Raw genomic sequence first — 27,621 nt, 5'->3', positions numbered from 1 at the left:
TAAAAGATGGATGAAGTCACACAGTACCCAAGAATGCTCTGCACAGGCAGGTATGAGTTGCAAAGTGATGTCTATAGAATTATTCCAGTCACTGAAAAATTGCTTTTTATCATAGTGCAAATATTAGTCTTTGAAGTGGATATATTTATTACCTGTGATCTTTTTGATCAGAATCTCATATTAAAAAAATTCAATTCAAAATCTCTCTTTCTCTCTCTCGATCAAGCTATTTCAGTTAATGGTTACTTGAAAATATCTTTTAATAAGGCAGCAAAGTTTGAAGACGTGATTAATACCCAATAAATTAAATATTACCAATTACTATATCATTTAAAATTGATTATATACCTCACTTTCTGTTTTATCCAATACTGTTCCATCTTCACCAAATTCCTCAGTTTCCAGTTTACTCTCTGCAAGCAGCTAAATTGAAACCATTCAGTACAATTATTAGTAAGGACATGTCAAACTTAATTTTATTTTAACAAAAGATAAAGAAAGAACAGCAAGATCAAAGAAGCTTAATTTTTAAGGTATAATAGTTAATTTTGAATCTGTTTGCATCAACCAGCGCCTCCGTAGCGCAATTGGAAGAACGATGGTGCGGTGCACCCTTCAATTGGAAAAGGCCTAAGCTCGAGTCTCATCATGACAGGAGGAATCTTTATAAGAACTTTTTCAATTGAAGGTGAGTTAGCCGATCTCATACGAAGGTAGCAAGCAAGGTTTTTTTCTCCTGGAAACTCAGGTTTTTCATCCCGCATACAGACAAATCGGCCCTTCAGAACACGCAATTTGCAGACAAAAATACTAGCTGCTGTGGTGGTGGGCAGTAGATGGCGCTGATTGGTAGTAGAGGTTCGGTGTAGTGGTGGAGACGGAGAGTTGTACAAAAGATGTCCTCCCGCGATGAGTCTTTGGACTCCTTGGAGGTGTCACGAATAATAATAATAACTAATACTCAAAGCATTACTAAGAAAATGTAATAGATTTCTATGGTCAGAACATACTGCAGGGGATCTTACATAGTGAATAACTTAAATGTCATATTGTAACTCATTCTTCACATGGCTTCATGTTGAATTTTACAAAATTCAATGTTACTAACTATTAATTCACCATATAGCAATATACCAAGCATATCTATGTGTATGTGGAGAATGCAGCTGATGTCATCCTTCAAGAAGAAGAAGCTATACTATCAACAGAACTATTTTGAGGAGGATGTCAACCAAAGTTTGAAGCTCACAAAAACTCATATAGTTCTGATAAATATTTTACCATAATTATTTCTCATATAAGTCAAAAATATTAACAACTAATTTGCAAAAAATTAAATCTTGCAATGGAAGGGAGATCTGAAAAGAAGAGAGCTGCCTGAAGAAATTAAATTGTCTCAAAATATCTCGCTTAAAAGTCAACAGTCATGTGAGTGTTTTAGTATATTAGCCAAAATAATATTTTGGAGATAGTTGACTTTCACCATAGGGAATTTACAGTGACCACAAGAATAATTGTTATAGTGAATTCTGTTTTACAATGGCAGCATGGTTATGGGATATTTATTAGGACTTTTCAGCAGTTTGTTCTAGCATACGAGTTCATTACAATGATTTTTGCTGTCATACTATTATTATTATTATTTCGAGCAACTCCAAGGAGTCAACAGACTCATCGAGGGAGGCCCTAACATCATGTCAAGAACAACTATTCAACATTCGCACAGTATCTATCATACCTCGCCTTGAACTCATTCACGGTCATTGCACTCTGGCAGCTTATTCCACTCATTCACCACTCTCCAAGTAAAAAACCTAACTCTAACACCCCTGCTAACCACATTCTTGCCCAGCTTCCATGTATGGCCCCTAGTCCTCCCACCACCAGTCCTGTTATCAAAAATATCTTCTGGATTAATCTTATAGAAACCCTTCAGTAATTTGAATGTCTCAAATCATATTACCCCTTTTCTGCCTATCGACCAATTTTTGCAACCCACAAATCTTCAACCTGTTCTCATAAGGTTCATTCCACAGACCTGCTATCATCTTGGTCATTCATCTCTGGATCCTCTCCACCTCCTCCCCATCAAGAAGAAACCCTGGCGCCCATATCTGGGCACAGTAGTCTAGATGGAGTCTTATCAAGGCTTGATATAGAGAAACAATAACTTGTTTGTCTCTGCTTGTTAAAGTATTTTTCAGCAACCAAGTGATTTGATAAGCTGATTTAGCCACTTTTGCAATGTGCCCCCTAAACTTCAACTCCCTATCCACCAACACTCCCAAATCCCTGGCTCATCAATCTCCTGGAGTATGGTTCCACCAATGTGATATACTGCTGCTAATCTTTTCACTCCAAAATGCATAACCTTACACTTTGCCACATTAAATTGACATCCATTTTCCCTAACCCAGTCCTCCAAACTATCCAAATCATCCTGCAAAATTTTGACATCCTGTGCACTCACAATTGCTCTACCCAATTTTGCATCATCAGCAAACAAGTGAACACTTCCTCTCAGATCCTTTCTTATATCGTTAATGAACAAATTGAAAAGTAGTGGTCCAAGAACAGAACCCTGCGGCACACCACTAGTCACAAGCCGTCTTTTGGACTCCACTCCTGAATAAACCACTCTCTGGTATCTCTCAAACATAAGATGGATGGATGGACTATCAAACATAAGATGGATGTTCTTTGTTTCATGTATATTCTACAAAGCACCTTTTTTTTTTGCTAAGAATTGAATTATATCAAATCTGCCTTTCAAAAAAAAATGGTTTGGAAATGAATCATTGTGATCAACAAAGTATTTAACAGTTTTAGGCATGCTCTGTTTCTGTCTGAGAAAAAAATCTCTTGGATTCTTTTTGCTTATGTCAAAAGAATATTCGAATGTATTGCAAATGTTCTGAGACCTCTCAACATTGTCATATTCTTTCTTACTTTCAGGAAGATTTTAATGTTCCTTTCTTTATCTAAGGATCCTCCACTCAACTTTACAGGTGTCTACGAGATCCGTTACTCATATGGCTTATCATATTTAAGATAATCGGGTAGATTTTCTGCTGTGAAGAACATAAATCTTACATTCAGCCATGAACCTGAGCAGTCTTGCTTATATATGAACATACCATCTCTACTAAACACTGCTGTCTTATTTGCACTATGATGGGCATTTTTTAAATGCTTCTGTTATTTGTACACTAACAGTGTCCTATTGTCACTGTGCTAATAATGCCTTAGATGCTAAGGCAAAATTTTACATCATTAAAACTAGTTTTCAAGTAAATTTTCTTTTTCTTCTCAAATTCTTCATTGTCTATTTTATATACAGAAAAGATTTCAAAGAAGTTAAATTACAATGTTTAATTTCAGAGTTTGTTCTTTTTTTTTTTTTTTTAATATTTAACTCACACGCAAGAAATATAAGAACCTATAGTACCATTTGTGGGGTGCAGGTAGAGATTGGGAAAGAAGAAATCAATTGGCATTTTTTTTTCAAAACATGAAGATTGTAGTTGTTGGGAAACACATTATGAGGAAGTCTGTTCCAGAGGAAGAGGTAAATCAAACAAACGAGGAAGAGGAGAAGCATGTTTCATGTGCTTGTAGTTGTACTGAAAAGGATGTTGGTCAGCTATTACTCTAGTTTTAACATTTAACAGGCCACAGAAAGAGGAGGGATTATATTTGCCAGTTCATTGAAGTAGTCACAAAAGAACCAGTAACAGAGAGACAGAGCTGAAACAGTGCTCCTGTGAAATCGAAGTTGAATTGAGTCTGTGAGGAAGGATCATCTTTGAGCCAATTGCTCTCCTCCTGATAGCATCATGAATTTTTAGAGAGGCTGTCACTCCAAATGTGTGAACAATACTCTAGGAATGGATGGATTTATTTGAAGAAATAAGACCATGAAAGAACCAGTAACAGAGAGACAGAGCTGAAACAGTGCTTCTGTGATGTTGGAAGTTTTTTTCACTTGGTTAGACTATAAATTATATATTTAGTTTAATCCTTTATCCAAGTGTAAGCAAACAAAGTTTGCACCTAAAGTATCTTCAGGACTGGAGAAACTCATGGCAAATGTGGACTGAGTTCTCTTTACTTGCTTACACTTGGATAAAGGATTAAACTAAATGTTTATAGTGCTTCTGTGAAATAGAGGTTGAATTGAATCTGTGAGGAAGGATCATCTTTGAGCCAACTGCTTTCCTCTTGATAGTATTATGAATTTTTAGAGAGGCTTTCACCCCAAATGTATGAACAATATTCTAGGAATGGATGGATTTATTAGAAGAAATTAAGGAAATACTGTGAGTAGACATATTACTTAAAATTATAATAATAGAATTCACTCACGTAAAATATTATTTATTAGGAGAATTTTTGCCTGAGTATCATAGGCATTGTCAGTAAATGTAAAAAGGCTAATTAAAATAATAACTGACAATTCCAAAGAGCACCACCTAAGTAGCTCATGAAAAATAACTAAACAAGGGTCATTGGGTTTCCTAACTTATTTTAAAAAACAAAACAAAACATATATATAGACACAATTAAAAAGTCAGGAAAGCTTAGCTGAATTAAAGAGTACTATCTCCAATAAAGGGGATAGACGTAGACCATTGGATCAGGTTAAGTTGGGCAAGTGAAGTAAAGTTTCACATGTTTCTTTATAAAGCCATTCCATGAGGAACCGACTTTTGTAAAGGATTCTTGTCTTGTTCCAGTGAACTCTATGTCTAGTGTTGATGGCATGCTCTGCAAGTCCAGACTGTTCAGGTTCAAGGTATTCAATATACGACTTGTGTTCTATTCGAATAAAAGCAGATCTTCCAATTTGTCTGAAATAAGATAACCCACAAGAGCAAGGAATTTGGTAGACACCTGGATGACTTAGATGTGGAAGCTTGTCCTTTAGAGAAGTGAGAAAGGTGGCAATTTTTCTGATTTGTCGAAAGGCAACAAAAATATTTAGTGGTTTTAAGACTTTCGCTTTGTGTTCACTAATGCCTTGCACATAAGGGATAGGAATATGCGTTATTTCTTCTGTATTTGAAGAGGAAGATAAGATATATCAAAACTACTTAAAGCTCTTTTGATGAAAGAACTCTTATATCCATTAGAGAGAAAAGAGGAAATAATATACTGCAATTCTTTCTGTAATAGTTCATGTTAGAGGTTTAATGGAATATTAACAGCACTGAGAAAGGATTAAAACTAATTTTAATACTTCCAATATTTCATCTCCGTCACAGAGACATCTTCGGGGATTACAAAAACTTTTTGTAACAACACACACACAAATACAATACAAGTGAAACTAAAGTCCTATCTAGGTGGTGCACCCTCTATTGGCATTTGCAGATGGCCTGGGATGTAAAGAGGGATCTCTGATAATTAAAGTTTCCCAAATTTTGAGTAGTTTAATGCAACCGTATTTGTTTAAATTAGGTTGATTCCTGAGTGCAGATGCAGATTCAAAGAATAGTCTTTCTTTTTTGAATTTACTATGGTGGAGCATGGTAGTTTTTTTCCAGGAGATTCTGTGGGATGTATCCAAAACATGGTCTGCAAGGCCAGACTGACCATAATTGTGTTTGCAGATGTAAGAACTGGCTTACATTAATGATCTGGCTATTTTTTCTGAAGTACCACGGATGTAAGGAATAGTGATGGCATTTCTGAAGTCCTTCTGAAGAGATGGTCGGGGAATGGGGAAGGACTTGATTATTTTTTTAATTTTGTAGTCATTATAGCCATTGGAAAGGAAGGTGTTGTGTATGTGTTTGAGTTCGGTTGACAGGGCAGTTTTAATGCAACAAAGATTGTGGGCCCTATTGGTCAGTTTTAATAATGCCATATTGCTGGGAGGGGTGGTGGGAGAGTTTGTGAATGTATCTACCTGTATGAGTAGGTTTTCTATATACAGAGAAAGAAAGGTTACCATTAGGAAGGCGTGTTACTAAGGTGTCCATTATGTAAACTATTGTTATTTTCCCTTTCCATCGTAAACTGGATTCTTGGATGTAGATTATTGAGGTGACTGAGGAAGGAATATAACGTGTCTGGGCCATGAGGCCAAATAGAGAACACATCATCTATATATCTTAGCCAGATGGAAGGTTTTAGAAGGGAAGAGTCAATGGCTCGTTTTTCAAAATTTTCTATGTAATAATTGGCAAGAGGGGGTGAGAGGGGGGGGGAACCCATGGCAGTTCCCTCTATCTGTCTGTAGATTTTGTTCTTCCAAGAGAAATAACCAGAGTTGATGGCAAAGGAAAAGAGCTCTAAGATATCAGAAGGAAAAACGTTTTTTAAGAGTGTTATCCCCTTCAACATACCCTCCTCCTCTATCTATACACTGTTGCATACGAATTTTCCATTGTTGGAAGCAGTGCTACAAGTCATCAGGTGTTATCTGCTTCAGTAGAACTGCCGTTTTCTCCTTTACCTCATCCACTGACTGAAAATGGGTGCCCTTTAATGCCGATTTCAACTTTGTAAAAAGGTAAAAGTCATATGGAGCTAAGTCCAGTGAGTAAGGTGGATGGTCCAACACTGAGATCTTCTTATCAGCCAGATACTGCTTTACAGACAGTGCACTGTGGGCTGGAGTGTTGTCCTGATGGAGAATCCAAGCGTTGTTCTTCCACAGATCGGGTCTCTTCTTTCTCACTTGTTCTCTCAACTTGGCCAGAACCTCAAGGTAATAATGTTGGTTAACTGTCTGACACTGTGGTACCTATTCAACCATTAACATGCCATTGATATAAAAAAAAAAAAATGATCAGCATTGCCTTCAGTTTTGACTTGCTCAATCTTGCTTTTTTCACTGTGATGTGAAAAAAGCAAGAAAGAAAGAAACAATTTTCTCGGTGATGTGGGAGTTTTCCAGTGCATTGATTGTCTCTTTGTTTCTGGATAGCACCATGCAACTTTTACCTTTTTCCAAAGTTTAAATCTACATTGAAGGGCACCCGTTTTTCAGTCAGTGGATGAGGTAAAGGAGAAAACGGCAGAGCTACTGAAGCAGATAACACCTGATGACTTGCAGCACTGCTTCCAACAATGGAAAATTCGTATACAACAGTGTATAGATAGAGGAGGAGAGTATGTTGAAGGGGATAACAATTAAGTTGTACAATTGTAATAATAAATCACATTTTTGCAACCACTCTCGTCATTTAATAGCCACACCCCGTATATATATATATATATATATATATATATATATATATATATATATATATATTTCTTTCTTTCTTTTTTTTTTTTTTGTGAAAGAAATAACATGTTTTAATGTTTCATATCACAGAGAAGTAGTAAAGTTCCTATGTGCAAAACCTAAATTACTTCTAGAGAAAAAATCAAAGAAAAACATTTTATTAATATTATTTTAAATATAGCACAATTATTTTAAAAAAGAAAAGTTTTATTCATGCAATATTTAAGTATTTCTAAAAGGGAAAAAAAATAAAAAACTGAAGTCCTTCCAAAAGTAACAAAAGGAAATAAAATAGATAAGTTGTGCCATCAGGATCTCCTACTTCTCTGTTCTGAATTAATATTAGTATCTAAGGAATGCATAAACTGATTCAAAATGAGGTCTTTCATTTGATGTACATTTCTCTTCAGTAGGAAGGGTGAAGGAAAGAAATTTTGGCCTTCAGTTAATTCTACAAAACAATAGCAAAAATACTATTATTGGACAATTAATGGTGTAGTGCATAAACAGAGAATAGTGACATGATGTATAGTTGTAGGATCAAGTAGTATATGTGGTGAGTTGTGTGATGTAGTGCCCTCCAACAATGGATCATTGGACTTGTCAGAAGTGTCATATTATAATAATGCAGGTACACTACCAATTTTTGGGCACCCTTGGTTTCGGAGTCATGACAGATTAGCTGTTTTGCTGAACCAATGGAGGTCAGCATCACCGACCCACTAATATTTCTCCCATGTCTGTAAAGTATCACGGACTGCTAGAAACTTAAATATAAATTAACTGTGAAGTAAGTGATTAAATGAAATGCATTAGTATAAATGATACAGTACCATTGGATATGAATGTGTACTTATGCTTGACAGCACCAGCTTAAAAGCCCTAGCCAGTGTTAAAAGTAAGCAAAATAAGCTAAGAACTAGTCAGGTAGTCATGGGAATTTCAAGTGTGCTCTCATAATTTTGTCCAGATTAAATGAAGTTCAGGACTATCTGTTGCTGAAATAAAGGTGGTGTGCCTGTAAAAATAACCTCTCTTTAAAGGTATCTGTAATCAAGAACTTACCATATCCAATCTCTTTGTGTATGCAATCTATTATATCAGATATTGAAGGAGGAATGCAAGTTAAGTGACTACATCCTGTTATATTTTCATCAGAGAGAAGTAAGATATTTTATTCTGCAATGAAAGAAAGGGAAGAATCTAGGCTTTTCACAATAGTTATTATTCAAGTCAGCAAAGCTTCGGTGAATAATAAATCAGCGTCTTTAACATGTGAATCTTTTTGACTATTTCAAGAGCAAAGAACCAATTGTTCTCTGACCTTTACTCAAATTTTATTGTGACAGATATTATTGTTGCATATAATGAAGATAAAATTGTTATTTTAATTTATTAGTATAGATTCTGTTAAAGTGATTGTGAGAAACTGAGTACTAGAATTCTCTTAATATTGTCATTAATTATTGAAATTTATAAGGTGAAGTAAGCCAGAGTGTTTTTGAAACATTTCATTACAGCCAAGAATCAAATAGCATATTATAGGCCCCATGCATGACATATACCGGTCAAAATTACAGCAATTACAGAAAATGTTCACTATGCAAAATTACAATAGAAACTCAATATAGCAAATTTGTACAGAACAAGAAACAATTTATTATACCATAAGGTTTGCTAAAGTGAATTTAGGGACCTTCCTTGTAATTCTCAGAAAATCAACTATTATTATTATTATTATCATCATACAGGCATCTCTACAGAGTCAGAAGACTCACTGTAGGAAATCCATTATTCACACAATATCTATCATACATCTCCTTAAACTCATTCACTGATGAAACACTCACAATCACCTCTGGCAACAACCTTGCCACTCTGCAAGCAAAAAATCTGCTCCTAACACCCTTGCTAACACTCTTAAACAATTTCCACTGGTGACCTCTTGTTCTCTCCCTTCCTGCTAAATCCTGAAAAAGTCTTCCATGTTAATCCTATAAAACCACTTTAATAACTTATATGCTTCCTTTAATGTCTCCTTTTTTTGCCTATCAGCTAATTTTTAAGTCCACAGACGACTCTATTCTCATAGCAAGCATTCCATAAATCTGCCATAATCTTTGTCACTTGCCTCTGAATCCACTCCACCAGTTACTTCTTCATCCCTGTGGAACTCAGGTGTCTGATCTGTGTGCCTTATTAAAGACTTATACAGGGGTACAATAACCTCTCTATTCCTGCTTGTTAGTGTGTTCTTCAAAAACCACATAATCTGATGTGCAGTTTTGGTTACCGTCACGATATGCCTTATAAATTTTAACTCCTTGTCCATAATTGTCAGCCTGGTTGGCTGAATGGTTAGCATATCTGCTCTCCAGCCAAAAGGCTGCGGTTTCGAATCCGCCATGGGCATGGATGTTTGTGATTGTCTGTGAAAAATACTAGTAGTGGTGGTGGGCAGTAGATCGTTGGTGTAGTTGGTGGATTGAGTGGTGGAGACAGAGAGCTGTAGAGTAGGTGACCTCCCTCGATAAGTTTTTTTGGACTCCCTGGAGGTGTCAGTAGTAATAATAATAATAATATAATAATAATCACCCCAAGTCAACAGTCTCATCAGTTTCCTGCAGTTCAGTTCTATTAATATAGCACATAGTTCATGATCTCTTCCCAAAGTGCATCCATCACCTTACACTTAATTTCATTAAACTGACAGCCATTCACCTTTGCCTATATTGCTAGTCTATTTTAGTCTTCCTGCAGGATCTCTACATCACCTTTACCATTAATCTTCCAAGTTTAGCATCATTAGCAAACAACTGAATATTTCCTGGCAAATCATTTCTTATATCACTGATATAAAAATTAAACAACAGAGGACCCAGTGGGACACAAGTGGTCATGTGCACATGCCTTCCTTCTGGCCTCAACTCCTCCATAAACAACTCTTTGATATCTGTCCATTAGCTACCCTATAATCCAAATCACCAGATTCACATTTATCTTCATTTGCTCCAATTTATACAAAAGAGTTCTATGTGTAATCGTGTCAAATTCCTTCGCAAAGTCTAGCAATATCACGGTAACCATTTTCCTTATCCATCTCCATTGTCACTTGATTATAAAAAGTAAGCAGTTTACTAAGGCAAGACCTCACCTTAACAAAACCATGTTGTCCCTTACAGAGTATTGTATTCCTAACATGTTAACCACCACTCCTGAGATGCTCACTGGCCTATAATTTACTACTTCCATCTTGAAGACACCACCTCGAGGAAGTGTGACTATTTTGCCTGCTTTCCATTTCATTGGCACCTTCCCAGTACTGAGGTGTAAATCAAACAGTTTGATCAGAGGAGCTGATAAGTCACCTTGCACATTCTCGTAATACACAGTCCAAAATGCCATCTAACCTGGCTGTGTCCGCATTATGATTTTGAAAAATACTGTAAGCACCTCCATTTCTTCAACCGCTATTCTGCCATCAGTCAATGTTACATTTGACATTACAGTATCACTACTTAGATGGTACACCCTGCAAAATGTTCACTTAGAAATTCCACTATTTGGTTTGGTTCTGTTACCTTCCTACCATCAGCACTTTTTAAAATCATCCTTCCAAAGTCATTCTTCCTTTTACTTGCCACATAACGAGAGAACTCTTTAAGATTTCTTTTCACCTCAACAGCTAGCTTTCTCTCATAAATAGCTTTGGCATTTTTATCATACGTGCCACTCTTCTTGCCTAAGCCTTGTACTGCTCATGGAAATGCTGATCACCTTTTTCTTTATGATTCCTCCACAACATTTTCTTTGTCTGCAACTCTTATTTAATGAAGTTATTCATCCATTTAACTCCAACCTGATTTATCCTTCTGATTCTGGGTATACATTCTAATACTGTTTTCTTCAAAAACCCTTGACCACCACAACATCTCACCTCCAAATTCTTTTGTCATGGCTCTGTTGAAAGCTAACTTCTCAGCTGTTGTAGTCACAGTTTTTTTTTTTTTGTAATTCCACATATATCCCTTCTTAACAGAAAATTTTGCATGTTTGGCAATATCCCAGGTCAAGACTACATAATCACTTTCTACAAGCAGAGGCAACATAGCTAGATTGATTAGTGTTTAGTTCTCTGATGCTATGGTCAGATTCTATAGCTGTACAGATTCTATTTCTTTCCCTCCTTGTGACAATTCCTTCTTCCCATCTATGAGGACGCCTATCATTGAATTATCTATTAATGAATTACCATACCAAATCCTTTCCTAATTCTTACACTTTCATACTCTGCTTTCTTTCTTTCACTTTGGTGTCACAATATCCGATAGGCATTTCTCCAAACACTCAATCTCATGTTTTGTTCTGTGAAGAACTCCACATAATCCTGATATTTATTTTCTATATTCTTACCAAAGTCATTCCATGACTTTTGTTTAGCTGCTTTTACACACAGCTTAGCTCTTTTGCATTTTATGCCAACTTATTTATTCTTTTAGGGATCTGCCAACTTATTTGCTAGGAATTTTCAGTATGCTTTCTTCTTCTTCCTGTTCAGGTTGCTTCTTTAACATTTTATACCTAGCTGAATCAATTTATGTTTTTTTCAGAGTTTGCCACTGAGACTCCTAGGTTTGGTTCATTGATATTCATTTTTATCCTACTTAGAACTAAGTGACGGTCACGTGTAATTTCAAATCCTCTATACTCTCTTCTGTCCTGAACCAGCATGAAGATATCACCATCAACAATAATGTATTCAATGAAGCTTTTCTTATTTCGTGCATCTTCTCTCCACCTAAACTTGTGTACATCTTTATGATGGAACATGGTATAAGTAATAACTAGTCAGGATCCTGAGCAGAAATCCAGCAGATACTGTTGTTATTAGCTTTGCCCTTTTCTCCAAATTTTTCCCAAACATTCCTATATGCCTGGAGGGATTCAATTACTACTCTGCTGGATAGATCTTCAACAAGGACCACTTTTCCATTTTCTCATTGCACAAGGGTGGTGCAAAGACCAATGTATCCCATTATCGACCAATCAGTATCTCAGGAATGGGGAAGATTCTGGAAAAGTTGATTAGGGTTCGCATTCGAAAATGGGTTGATGGAGAAACTCTACTTTGCAATGAACAGCATGGGTTTACTAAGGGAAAGTTTTAGCAATTTTTAGCAATTTGCTCACATTCTATAATAATGTTACCATTGAGCATACAAGGGGAATGGATACACTATAATACTTTTTGGAGTTTGCTAAGGCTTTTGATAGAATACAGCATGGAAGACTGGTGCATAAATTGGAGAATATGGATCTGGATTATAAAATATTAGCTGACTGACAGATATCAAAAAGTGGTATATGGGGGATGTGAGTCTGCAAAATTTAACCAGTAGTGTATCCCAAGGATCAATACTTGGTCCACTGTTATCGAATCTGTACATTAATGGCATTGGGAAGGATTTGACAGGTAACATACAGCTATTTGCTGGTGATGCAAAGATATGTAGGGAATCAGGAATGCTGCTGATATGCAGTGCTTGCAGAGTGATTTGAATTGTGGGCATGGGAAAATGGATGTCAGTTCAACGTCAGTAAATGCAAAGTCATGCACTTTGGCATGATTAGATATCCAGTGTCATATTATATCGGTGGGATTATGCTAGAAGAAACAGATCAGGCTAGGGATCTTGGAGTATTAGTAGACTGCAAGTTGAAGTTCAGGGGCCATGTAGCAAAGACTGCAAATACAACTCGAAAGATAATTGCAATGCTGAAATGAACTTTCACATGTAAAGATAAGGATGTCATTTTGCCTCTTTACAAGGCCTTGCTAAGACTTCACTTGAACTATTGTGCACAGGTCTGGTCTCCTACTTTCTCTTGGGATTCTGATACAGTGGAGAGGGTGCAAAGGAGAGTGTTTAAAAATGATATCAGGATTGTGGAATACTGATTATGAAGACAGATTGAGAATTTGTAGACTACAGGCACTAGCAAATAGGAGAAAGAGGGGGGTGATATGATTGAGACTTACAAACTTCTGAAAGGGTCATACAGGATTTCAGTTAATGGAATTTTTCATTTTATGGAGGGTGGGGCAAGGACAAGCGGGCATCCTTGGAAGTTGAGAATGAATGCTGCCAAGAAGGGGGAGAGGACTAGATTTTTCTCTCATAGGGTGGTGCATGATTGGAACAGACTGCCATTGGATGTTGTGTGTGCAAGCAGTGTGAACGAATGCAAGAATAAGTATGATAGCTGGTGCATGTAGTATGTGGCCTTCCTTGATGAGTCTCTGACTCCCTGGAGGTCTCTTCTAATAATAATAATTATCCAAGGATAACTTAAACTCCATTTAATATGAACACAAATAATTAAAGTGTGTCTTATGGCAGAAAAACAAACATTGTTCCGGGGTTTGCTTGTCTATAACTTTACAATAAGCTCAGCACCCTTGCTAAATTTGGATTTAATCAAAACATGTGCTACAGTATATAAGGATTATCAGTTTTTATCTTAAACTTCAATTATGTATATGTCCTTTCAATATCTTTTGTCAGTCACATTATCATACAGTAGTCTAACTAAAGCATGTAACATAAATTAGCACAATTAATGCTGTTGTAACAAATAGCTGTTAGTACTGCATGAGTGAAGTTAAATTCAGTCATGCACTGTACGAATAATAAAATTTTCTTAACCTTTTCAATGAGACTTTCTGCTAATCCATCTTCCTCTTCTGAACCATTTTCTGTCTTTATTCCTTAACAAGATAAAATCATAAATAAAGGAAATGTTAGCACAGGAATCATAACTTGAATATTACAAGATATGTTACCTGCTTGAAAGTTATCAAGCAAATGACACTATCGTCTATGATACATTCAGAGTTACATTATTAAAATAAAAAAAAACAGAATTTCTTTTCAAAATTTTGTGCCATTTATTTTATCGCTGCCAACTAAGAGTATACTCGTAGTTGGTATACGAGCCACACAAGCCAGCTACGAGTATACTCGTATGAGGCTTACTGCCGGCAACGAGATTACCCATACTGACCTTGAAGAAGTGAAATTGCTTGGCATACGGGAACAAACTATGACGAAGTAGCGTGGCAGCAAAAGTGTTAAAGGAATAAAGATACCTCTCTATAAACATCACTTCTTTAGTTTCTAATTTTGAGTTCTGGTTGATGCATTAAGAGCTTCACACAAGGCTAAAGCTATTGTTATTAATTTTTCAGGAATCTCCACAGAGACAAATATTCATTGTGGGGAAGCACACACTAAATATTATTCACACAATGCCCTATCATATTTCACCAAGAAAAAACTGACAGAGCATTAAAAAACAATTCCACCCATTTATCACTCTGGTCTTCACATCTTTACTAATTACACTTTCACAATTTCCAGGAGTCTTCTGTGTCAATTCTACAATATGAGTTATTAAAATTACTTTAATAACTCATATTGTCCTATTGCATTTGCTATTTTTCATTTATCAACTAGACTTCGAATCTCACAAACCTTCAATCTATCTCCATAGCAAGCATTCCACAGATCTATTATAATCATGGTGCATCCTCTCCATCCCAAGGAACCCAGGTGATTAGTTACTCCTTGCAATATGCCCTCTAAATTTCAAGCCAAATTTCTCCCAAATCCCTAGCCTCATCAATTTCTTGCAGTCCAGTTTCATCAGTAGAGTACACAGCTTGAAATATGGGCAACTGTTACCTTTTGTCTGTTTGTGCCAGTCCATTTAAACCATTCTGCATGATCACCTTTTTTAACCCAATTTTGGATCATTAAAAAAAAAAAAATCGCATTTCATTTTAAATCATTTTGAATATCATGAATGTACAAAGTAAATAGCAGCAATCCAACTGCTAAAACTTGCAACACTCTAATTATCACTCACAACTACCTGGATTCTCAGGTAGTTGTGAGTGATAATTCAATTCTCACATATGTTACTCCTTGTTATTTGTACATCAGCTACATTCTTATATAACTCACTAATAACATATCCATTCCCTACTTATTCCAATTTATGTAACACAGTTTCATGTTATATCTTGTCAAATGCCTCTACAAAACATTATCATGTACCCATTTCCCTTTATCTAACTCAATTGTCACTTTATTATAAAAAGTTGGTAAATTACTAAGACAAGACATAGTGCTGCTACCTTTTGTTAAGTTCATATCCTGATTTACCCGTTCCAGAATTCTGCCTCTGGTCATCCTGCTATGGCTCCTATTCTGCCCTCTTTCTACTCTCTTGAGAGTTTTCCAGAGCTGAAACTTAAATTAAACATCTTGATCAGAGGAACTGCTAATTCTCTTGCACATTCTCACAAAAGATGTAACAAATGAGCTGACATTCCATTTAATCCCATAATAAATTTAGTTTAATCCTTTATACAAGTGTGAGCAAACAAAGTTTGCGCCTGAAAATATCTTCAGGACTGGGGTAAGGTAGTGCAACACCGGGAAACTCGCAGCAAAGGTGGAGCAAGCTAACATCACTCCTATCTCAGTATCTCGCATAATGCACCACACATCTCCTTGTGGATATGTATAATGTTATGCATTAAGGGAAGGGCCACTACTCAGACTAGTTTCGACCTTTATTGAGGTCTCTTCAGTGAGAACCAGGCCCAGAGGTGGAGATACCAAAAAAAAAAAAAAAAACGTGGCACACCTTTTGGAAACATCAATAGGTAAAGATGACCTGCCATTGCTTCTGCCTGGTATCTCCACCTCTGGACCTGGCTCACAATGAAGAGACCTCAATAAAGGTCGAAACTAGTCTGGGTAGTGGCCCTTCCCTTAATACATAACATTATACATATCCGCAAGGAGATGTGTTGTGCATTATGGGAGATACTGAGATAGGAGTGATGTTAGCTTGCTCCACCTTTGCTGCGAGTTACCCAGTGTTGCACTACTTTACCCCACTCCTGAAGATATTTTCAGGCGCAAACTTTGTTTGCTCACACTTGGATAAAGGATTAAACTAAATTTATTATAGTCTAACCAAGTGAAAAATAAACTTTCAACATTTAATCCCATGGTCATATCTTCAGTCCAATTTTAGGACACATTGGAGTATCTCCAAGTGGAGATATTCTAATGTGTCCATTCATGCATCATGATCACTTAGTAACTATTATCTAATTCTGCTATCTTCCTACCACGACTATGAGTTGCCCAGTAATGAAAATACTTCAGGTGTAAGCTTGTTTGCTCACACTTGGATAAAGGATTAAACTAAGATTATAATTTTTTGGTATCTTTAATTTATAGTATAACCAAGTGGAAAGACTTAAAACAATTATCTCTAATCCAGAGCATTTTAATAAAAGTTGTGACACCTTTCGGCTACTCATATACAAAAATATGTCTTCTGTATTACTTCGACCTTAGCATCACCTCTTGTTATGGCTCCCATTGATGAGACCTCAATAAAGGTCGAAACCAATAGTGACCCTTCTCATAATGCATAGCATTATACATGTCTGTAAGGATATGTGCTCTGAATTATGCACTAAGGCAGGTGATGTGAAGTCATTAGCTTCTTTATACGAGTTGTCCAGTCCTGAAAATAGTTCAGGTGCAAACTTGTTTGCTTACACTTGGATAAAGGATTAAACCAAGAATATAATTTCTTGGTATGTATAATTTAGAGTAGGTAACTGTTTTGACATGATCCCACACACATATACACAGTCTAATTGGATTAGATCAGGAGAATGCAGTGGACAAACAACTGGTCTGCCTCTACTAATTCATTTTTTTTTGGGAAGGTGTTATTTAAAAACTGTAGCACATTCAATGCATAGTGAGAGGGGGGGGGGATCCATCTTGCTGGAAGATGGTGTTGTTTGAATGATTTAATCTCTGCAATTTGGAAATGAGAACATTCTGCAACATAGCATGATAACTTTGTCCATTAGCTATTGATTCTTCAAAGAAGATAGGGCTCTCTTTAAAATTGTTCATCCACCTACTTATTATGGGGTGCATCTTTTTTATAATGAGCAGTGAACTTTCCTCTAATATTTGTTATTGATTTAAACACTGCAAGCCATTCAGTTGTCACTATTTGGGGTCATTCAGTATCTGCAAATAAGAGATATTGATAAAATATAAATACAAAAAAGAAAAAGAAAATTTACACGGATCTGATCTACATCATGGATGAAATCATTATATACAAAGTTTAAAGACTTGAACCTTCATATAATTTTTACTGAATAGTTCCATTATTTGTATATCATTAGATATTAAAATTAAAAATGTGCAGGACTTTTACGACCACCCTATGTATATATGAGGGTTAAGAATTATAGACACGTTAACACAAGAATATTTGAATGTTTGCCAAATATCTCAGTCTGAAACTAACAGACTGTCCTCAGTGGCTACATAGGAACAGTTTTTTAAAAGGTGGAATACCAACGAGCCATGTGATGTTACATTGCTAAGCGTTAAAGAGAGGTAAATTTCATCATAGTGATGAATAAATTATAGGTATTAATTCGCAATTTCATATAACAATCAGATAACATTAGACTATGTCTCTGCCTGGTGTATATCAAGTTCCTCGTAACTGCAACCTGTCGTACCTTTGGACAAACAGGACGCTCTATAGAAAAAGAATACAAGAACATCAATCATACAATCTTCACAACAAATCCGATAAGTCTGGATTGGTGCAGCACGGGATAGAGACAAGCCACAACATCCTCTGGTCCAAGACCCCTTCTACACAGATGTCACTATGAATTCAAACGCCTACTCAAAGAGAGTGCTGAGGCCTTATTTCAACGCCCTAATATCCTTGTTAAAAATATGGGAAAGTTTAATCCGGATGACATATTAAATTTTTTTTTTTTTTTTTAATTGAGACCCTTAATTCTTACATTAATCTAATGTTATCTTTAATTGAATTTATAAATTAAGATTGTTATATGAAACTGTGAATTACTACCTATAATTTATTCATCACTCTGATGAAATTTATTTCCCTTTAACACATAGCAATGTAACATCAAGTGGCTCATTCTACTTTTGAATGATCAACTGTTGGTCTTCCACCTTGTATAAAACTGTTCCTATGTAGCCACTGAGGATAGTCTGTTAGTTTCAGACTGAAATATTTCGCAAACATTAAAATATTCTTGTGTTAACGTGTCTATAATTCCTAATTTAATGACACAAGTGTCTCTCAAGAGTAATATACGATTTAAGAAGATCTGTGTTGAAATAAAAAAACTAACACAGATCTTCTTAAATCGCAACTATCCTACACAACTGATTAACTACGCAAACAAGACGGCAAAAAACCGCCAAAACAACCCAAGTACCAAAACGAACTTCCCTACACAAAAAATTATCAAACTACCATACACCCAAAACACATACAAAGCCTATAAATACATCTTCAAACATACTGACTACAAACTGGTATTCACCACAAGCCAAAAACTGGCAAACCTCCTAAAATCCACCAAACCTCACACACAAAAAGAAATATTTGAACAGCACAATGTAGTCTATAAATTTCCCTGCCTAAAAGACTGTGACATCACCTACACAGGTTCCACCATCAGGTCTTTATGGGCAAGACTACAAGAACACTTCCATGACTGTAACATCCCTATTCCAGAACATTTAAACACTAAAAAACGCAACATCAAAAAGAAAAATTGCATACAAAACACAGGAAAAACGGAAATAGCCGTTCACGCCCTTGAACAAAAACACACCCCGCAGATAGACAAGGCCATCATAATAGACAGACAAGACAATGAAACAATGCTCAGAATATCGGAAACAATAGCTATAAAGTGTGACGCGAACTCTATCAACGTACACAGGCCCTACATAATCTCCGAGGTTTGGAAGCTTCACAACATAAAATTGAGGTCACAACCCGACCAATAGGAGACAACACAAACACCTCTAAAGCAGAAGCACTCACCCGACCTGACATAGCTTCCACTTTCCCAATGTGTTCAGATGACGACCACGAATAGTCGAAACGGTCCACACCCCGTCAACCACCTTTCCCCTTCCCCCTCCCTATTTTAAAAAAATTAACCCTTTCACTTTTTCCCCACCCTATATAAAAGTATATGTTTCTATATGTTACGAAAAAACCCCGGGTTTTTCTAACTTATTCTACCAAACTGCCTACCCCCCCACGCACACACTCTGCAGTTTTCGACATCGCAGACTGAGGAAAAGCCACAACACCCAGAAAAAGGTATGTGCAATTTTCTATTCCTTAGGCTACATATACTTTTTAGTACATCTACGCTCATAATGCCCTAAGAATCCATGAGTAAATAGCCAATGACATTTAAACAGGGGTACTCCTAAACTGAAGCAGGCAAAATAGCTGTAATCATAATAATAATCACAATCAATAATAACATAGTCAATGAGACTTTTCTTATTCCTTGCCTCTTCTCTCCATGTGAATTTGTGCACATTTTTATGTTGGAACACTGTGTTAGTAATAACCAGTCCATGTCTTGAGCAGAAATCCAACAGGTATTTGCCATTATTATTAGCTTTCCTCTTTTCTCCAAGTTTTCCCAAAATATTTGTGTATGTCTGATAATCATTTCCTACTCTGCTATTTAGATCCCCAACAAGGACCAACTTTTCTTTTTTCACTGTGTCAGTTACTTTCTCTAAAGCCTCAAAAAATTCTTCTGCTTTTACCTTAATAGACTTCTGTGGGACCATAGGCACAAATAAGTGTCACTGTCCAGTTCCCCATTCTGATATTTGCCCAATCACTCTACTCGATATTGCCTGCTATTCAAGAAGATTAGCCTCATATTTAGTGTTGAATACTATAACTACTCCTTCTTTTTCCCTGATTGTCATTACCTGAATACAGCATTTTGTATTTACTGCTCAGAAAGACCTCACCAGTTTTTGTCTTTTTTGTTTCAGTCACCCCTATTATGTCAATCTGGTACTTATCTATTCCTCATATATCTCGATTTCTTTGACATTCAGGCTTCTTATGTTGACAGTGCCGATCTTGAAGTCTGGTGATGTTGAGTTGGGATGTATTTCAGTATTTGTCCCAGTAGCTGACTTTTTGCTGTTTGACCTGGTTCCCTGGTGAAAACAACAGGGGCCTTGTTTAACAGGGCAACGCCCCAGCAGACATGAAACTCTTTCATGTTGTACCATCATGTTATATTGTGGTTTAAGCCAATAAGAATACAATTTGGTTAGCTAAATCCCAAATTGCCAGTCCATCCTCGTTCATTCAGTACCAAGGTGTACTACATTAGGTCAGAAGCCCTGGTCGGTTCTCTGCATGGAGGTCTCCTTTCAATTATACAGCTTTGACCCTTAAGCATCCCAATAAGTATGGTGATAATTTTAAATTTTGAACAAGACAATGCTTATGTGTCTAAAAGAAATGGCATTACTATGATGCTTTGATGAAGATATTTTATTACATGAAGATATTTATATATCACATCTGCATTAGAAATAGTCTTTTAACGGTTTTCTTTCATTCTATTTTTTTAAAATTATATTTGTACTTGTGATGCACCTCTCATTAAATAAGGAATTAATATTATACATTCTAAAGAAGGTTATTTCTGAATTATTAAAAAAAAAAAGAAAGAAAAAGAAATATAAACCAAAAACAACATTCTAGAAATTAATAAAAATTGTAAAGAGTTTATTCTAAAAATAATTTATTTGTATCCACACTCTAAATTTTGTTTTCTACATTATTTTAATCACTCATATTATAATGCACTGACACATTTTAAATTTTTTTCAAAATTTTCTAAGATGTCTTCATCAAAGCATCACAGTAATGCCATTTCTTTTAGATTATAACATAAGCATTGTCATCATCATCATCATCATCAAATTCCTGCCATGTACCCTCAAGGGGTGTACAGGATATGACAGTACTACATGAAAAATTTACATCATTACTAACCTCCTATCTACAATTTTCCTCCAAATCAGTCTGTTACTTGTCAAGACTCCAACATTATCAGATCTTATATTTCTATCGTCTAAGGCACTTTGTACCGTATCAATCCACCTATATCTTGGTCTTCCTCTGGGTCGTTTTCTTGCCAACCTGGCAGAGAACACTTGTTTTGCTAATCTTTCCTCTCCCATTCTATTTAAGTGACCATACCACCTGAGATTAGCTCTGCTAACGCATTCCTGGATGCTGACAATGTCAAGTTCTTTCCTAATATCCTCATTTTTAATATGATATTTCCATTGATGCCATCTGTTCACGCCTCTAATCTTTCTCAGGACTCTCATATCTGCGGTCTCTAGTCTTTGGTCAAGTGTTTTACTTCTGACCCAGCTCTCAGATCCATAAGTTAAAACTGGTTTGAACACTGTCTTGTATACAGCTAATTTAGTGTTCCGACTAATTTCTCTCTTATTCCATATGAATTTATTCAATTGACTTCCCACCATACCAGCTTAGCTGATTCTGTTGTCTATTTCTATATTTAATTTACCATCTTCAGTAAAAATCGTGCCGAAGTAAATGAAATGTTTTACTTGTTCCACAGGTTCTCCATTCACAACACAGTTGACATTTTCAATGATTCTGCCTATTTTCATTGTCTTTGTCTTTTTATTGCTGACCTTCATACTATATCTATTACAACAGCTATTCAATTTAGTCAGAGAATCTTGCAGACTTGTAGCGGATTTATTTAGAAGTATAACATCATCCGCATAAAGCAAAGAGCTGAAATTAACATCTCCAATTTTGATATCAGGTTTAACACCACTTTCCTTCATAATGTGATCCATATAGATAATGAATAACAGAGGGGATAATGTACATCCTTGTCTCACACCAGATTTAACATTAAACCATCTTCCTGTACTTCCTTCAATTCTAACTGCTGACTAACAACTCAAATAAAGACTAAGTTTTGCTTGATATAATGCCCCATTGACACCATATAACTGCAGCGTATTGAATAGCTTCTCTCTTGGCACCTTGTCATATGCCTTTTCCAAATCGACAAAACTTGAATACAGATCTCTGTTATATTCCCATGCTTTCTCGACTATTTGTCGTAAAGTGAAGATCTGATCCTGACAGCCTCTATTTGGCCTGAATCCAGCTTGTTCTTCACCAAGCTTTTCTTCCACAATTCTTCTCAACCGTTTCTCAGTATACTTGTATAGATCTTGCCAGGAACACTCAGTAGGGAAATACCTCTGTAATTCTCACATTCAGTTTTATTTCCCTTTTTATATATGGGTACTATGAGAGCTCTACTCCAATCATCGGGAATTCGTCCCTCAGTCCAGGCTTTCTGAACTATGCAGTGAAGCCACTGTAAGACTTTTATACCACCATACTTCAGCATTTCTGGTCGAATATTATTATTATTATTATTATTATTATTATTATTACCACGGGCTACTCCAGGAGTCCTTAGACTCATCGAGGGAGGCCCTAAACATCATGTTCACACAGCTGTTCAACATTCTCACAGTATCTATCATACCTTGCCTTGAACTCGCTCACTGTCATAGCACCCACAACAGACTCTGGCAGCTTATTCCACTCATTTACCACTCTAAAAGTAAAGAACCCAGCTCTAACACCCCTGCTAACCACGCTCTTGCCCAGCTTCCATGGGTGTCCCCTAGTTCTCCCACCACCAGTCCTGATCTCAAAAATATCATCTGAATTAATCCTATAGAATCCTTTTAGCAATTTGAATGTCTCAATCATATCTCCCCTTTTTCGCCTATCAACTAGTTTCTGCAACCCACAAATCTTCGACCTGTTCTCATATGGTTCATTCCATAGACCTGCTATCATCTTAGTCACTCGCCTCTGGATCCTCTCAACCTCCTCCCCATCAAGAAGGAACCGAGGTGACCAAATCTGGGCACAGTAGTCGAGATGAGGTCTTATCAGGGCTCGGTACAGAGGTACAATAACTTGTTTTTCTCTGCTCGTCAAGGTATTTTTCAACAACCAAGTGAGTTGATGAGCTGATTTAGCTACTTTCGCAATGTGCCCCCTAAACTTCATCTCCCTATCCACCAACACTCCCAAGTCCCTGGCCTCATCAATATCTTGGAGTACAGTTCCACCAATGTGGTATACTGCTGCTAATCTTTTCACTCCGAAATGCATAACCTTACATTTTGTCACATTAAATTGACATCCATTCTCCTTAGTCCAGAACTCCAATCTATCTAAGTCATCTTGCAAGACTTTGACATCTTCTGCATTCACTATCGCCCTACCCAACTTTGCATCATCAGCGAACAAATGAACTGTCCCACTTAGACCATTCCCTATATCGTTAATGAACAGATTAAACAGCAGTGGTCCAAGAACAGAACCCTGTGGCACACCACTAGTCACAGGCCGTTTTTTGGACCCTACTCCTGAATAAACTACTCTTTGATATCTCTCCATCAACCACCCAGCTATCCATCTCACCAACCCTATATCCATTCCCATATGTTGTAGTTTACGGATTAGAATTCCATGTGGTATCCTGTCAAACGCCTTTGCCAGGTCCAGCAGTATCACTGTAAACCCATTTCCCTTATCCAGTTCAGCCGTCACCTTGTTATAAAACTTGAGCAAGTTACTGAGGCATGATCTACCCTTCACAAAGCCATGCTGTCCTCTGTACAGTATCTCATTTTCATCAATCCATTCCTGTATTTTTCCCTTGACTACTTTCTCCAAGACCTTGACAACGACTCCTGATATGCTGATCGGTCGGTAATTTGCAACCATAGTCTTGGATCCTCCTTTATGCAGTGGAACTATTTTCCCCTCTTTCCACGCCTTCGGGACTAAGCCAGACCTGAGACTCAGATTAAACAACATGGTCAAGGGCACTGATAATTCATTAGCTGCTTCATGCAAGACCCGTGCCGGTATACCATCCAATCCCACAGATGTATTCACATTAAGGTTCTGTAATAGACTATTCACCTCCACTTCATTCATCACAATTCCCATATAAACTAATGGTTCCTTAATTTTTTCAACGTCACCACCTGGATGATATACTTTTGCAAAGTGCGCGCTCAGTAACTCCACTATATCGACTGGTTCGGTGAACTCTTTACCATCGTCATTCCTTAAAATCATTTTGCCATGTACAGTTTTTTTCTTGCTTGCAGCATATTGAAAGAACTGTTTGGGATTCTCTTTTGCTTGCATAGCTAGTTTCCTTTCATAATCGGCTTTTGCTGTTTTTACCACACTCGTTAACCTTCTCGTTATCATCTACTCCTGCTGCCTTTCCACATTTCAAGCGTTTGATGGCTTTTTCTACTTCAAGTATGGATATGTATTCCTGACTGCATGCCTGGTCAGTGTTTTTTATCACTGTGCTGTCATCACTGCTTGTTTCATTTAGCAGTTTTTCAAAGTAATTACTCCATACTTCAAGGATATCTTTTTCTCCTGTTTTCATGTCACCTTTATCATCTCTAACTCCTTTTACAGCACTCTTTCCTCTATTCCTAAGCTTCTTCAACAACCTCCAGAATATTTTGCCACCTTCTTGATATTTATTTTCTATATTCTTGCCAAAGTCCTCCCACGACTTTTGTTCAGCTAGTTTTACACACTGTTTAGCTTTCTTACATTTGTCTCTGTATTCTGTAAGAGTAAAAGCTGACTTATTTGCCAGGAACTTTTGATATGCTTTCTTCTTTTCCTTCACTGCCTCTTTAACTTCCTGTGTCCACCAGGGAGTTCTGATTTTTTTATCCTTGTACACAACCTCACTACATGCCTCTCTGGCAGAATCAATCAGTGTTTTCTTCAGAGTTTGCCACTGAATCTCCAAGGTTTGATTCCTGTTCTCAAACTCTTTCATTTTCTTTTCAATAATATTTCTGTATTTTAGTCTACAGTTCACATCTGAGAGCTGCTCAACTTTTATTCGCTTTAAAACTTTCTTACATGTTATTCTTTTCAATATGCAATTCAATTTTATCCTGCTCAAGACTAAATAGTGATCACTTCCAATTTCAAATCCTCTGTACACTCTGATGTCCTGCACCAGGGAGAAAACATCACTATCAACAATAACATAGTCAATGAGACTTTTCTTATTCCTAGCCTCTTCTCTCCATGTGAATTTGTGCACATTTTTATGTTGGAACATGGGCGTGGAACATAAGCAATGTTGGAACATAAGCATTGTCTTGTTCAGAATTTAAAATTATCATCATACTTATTGGGGTGCTTAAGGGTCAAAGCTGTATAACTGAAAGGAGAACCTTCATGCAGAGAACCGACCAGGGCTTCTGATCTAATGTAGTACACCTTGGTACTGAACGAACGAGGATGGACTGGCAATTTGGGATTTAGCTAACCAAATTGTATTCTTTTTGGCTTAAACCACAATATAACAAAATAAATAAAAGTCACCTCTCTTACAAGAGAGGTGACTTTTATTTATTTATTGAGTGATTTTTAGTTATTTTATTTATGCATGGTGTTTTATAAGATTAATTAGTATACTTTTTATTATATTATTTTGATTTTTACCAGATTTAATGTATTTGGTGCATTAACTAATATATCTGTAGATACAATGTTTTTAATTTTTAAAAATACCATCAAAATAATGAAGCACCATTAAAAGCAAAACGTAATGTAGATGCTAGAGACATGAATTAAGAAAACATGATAGTACTGAGTCATTTGATAATACAAAGGAAGGTAATTTGACATATGAAATGAAATTTCCATATTAAAGCAAATTAAGAGACAATCAACCAAGGAATAGAAAACATTGGGAAATGTCTAAAAAACCTCCAAGAGGATAAGAAAAATAAGAAGAAGCAGGAAAGTGCAGAAGTTGATAAGATATCAGTTAATAATAACAATAAGATAAGCCAATTAGAATGTAAGAAAAAAGAAATAATATGGTATGGTGATTCACTCCTTAAATTTGCCTTTAACAACAGCATCATTACTTCAAGCCTCCCAGGAGCATATAAGGATAAACAAATGAGGACAGAAATGAAAAGTAATCAAGAAGAAAATAAAAGTAAAAGAGAGAGAGTGCTCACAGAAAGAAATTATTTAAGCAGAGATAAACAGAGTATGAAAGGTATGAAAAAATTGCTGGAAAAAGCAAGAAAGGAGGTTAAGAGAGTGAAAATTATTAGTCTATTGCTGTATTATGATGGTACTGAGTCAAGAAGGATGGCTAAAATAGCAAATCATTTGATGCATTCGCTGTGAAGAAGAAGACTTGCATAAGATGGATAGCCTGTACACGAGTGGATTTGACATCAGGAATCTTGAGAAATTATTTATTGGAGTGAGACCTAATCAGATAATTAGGTTAGATAAACTAGATCATCATGTGAGGAATGGACAAAACATGTATAAGTGCAACAAAAGGTATGCCAAGATGATAATGATATGAATGTCAATGAGCATGGTTATGAATCTGGTGAAACGGAAAGGCCTATATGCTTTAGGTGCAGACTTTTCCAGTGTGAGTGGGCATGTGAAAAATACAGAAAGTAATGTGTTATAGTTATACAAATGAAGGAGAATCATGAAAAAGGGTTGTATTAGTGAAACCTGGCTTATAGAGTCAGATGTAATAACTGGAATCAAGCATTAAGGGGTATAGTATGTTTAGGAAGGACAGAAGAGATAGGAGAGGATCTGATCTTGTGTTGGAGGTTTAAAAGAGTATGAACAGCACTGGGAAAGGATTAAAAAACTATTTTAATTCTTCCAGTATTTTGTTTCAGTCATGAAAACATCTTCAGGGAGTACAAAAACACTTGTAACACACACACACACACACACACACACAAATGCAACACAATACTAAATGAAACGTGTGGATACAATACTAAAGTCCTATCTAGGAGGAGCACCTATACAGCATCCATAGGAGGCCTTAGTTGTAAATTGGTATCTCTGAGGATTAATGTTTCCCATATTTTGGGAAGTTTCTTGTGTCTGTATTTCTTTAAATTTGGTTCATTTCTGAGGGCAGCTGCAGATTCTAAAAACAGTGGTTATGACTTTCTTTCTTTTCTAAATTTGCTGTGACAGAGCATGGAAGTTTATTTCCAGTTGAACTTATAAGTAGTATCCAATGCATGGTCTGCAAGACCAGACTAACCGTAGTCATGATTGCAGACGTATTTTTTTGTGTTCATCTATGCAGATATTGGCTGATCTACCTGTCTGTCCAAAGTAAGCTAACTAGTAGGAACATGGAAGTTTCAGAGCTGTCAGCGATCCTCCTCAACCCTGAGCATTGGCCCATTCTCTCCAATATTTCAGAAGAAATGTCCAAGAATTCT

The 27,621-nt window shown here is 36.3% G+C and overlaps 1 protein-coding gene across 3 annotated transcripts in view; it reads right to left on the bottom strand.

The window, feature by feature from the left end:
* LOC150102576 (uncharacterized) overlaps positions 1-27,621 on the bottom strand; it is a 226,285-nt gene that overhangs the window by 48,329 nt on the left and 150,335 nt on the right. For all 3 annotated transcript variants that reach the window (XM_090399811.1, XM_090399813.1, XM_090399812.1), the window contains exons 6-7: positions 13,942-14,003; positions 349-423 (exon numbers count right to left, since the gene is read on the bottom strand). In XM_090399811.1, coding sequence (XP_090255937.1) covers positions 349-423; positions 13,942-14,003 — 137 coding nt within the window. The remainder of the gene's footprint in view (positions 1-348; positions 424-13,941; positions 14,004-27,621) is intronic.

Source organism: Typopeltis vanoorti, chromosome 10, assembly GCF_054136105.1.
Source record: "Typopeltis vanoorti isolate ZY-2024b chromosome 10, IOZ_Tvanoo_1.0, whole genome shotgun sequence".
In the NCBI taxonomy this organism is placed as follows: Eukaryota; Metazoa; Arthropoda; class Arachnida; order Uropygi; family Thelyphonidae; genus Typopeltis; species Typopeltis vanoorti.
This window is presented reverse-complemented; position numbering and strand designations above follow the sequence as displayed.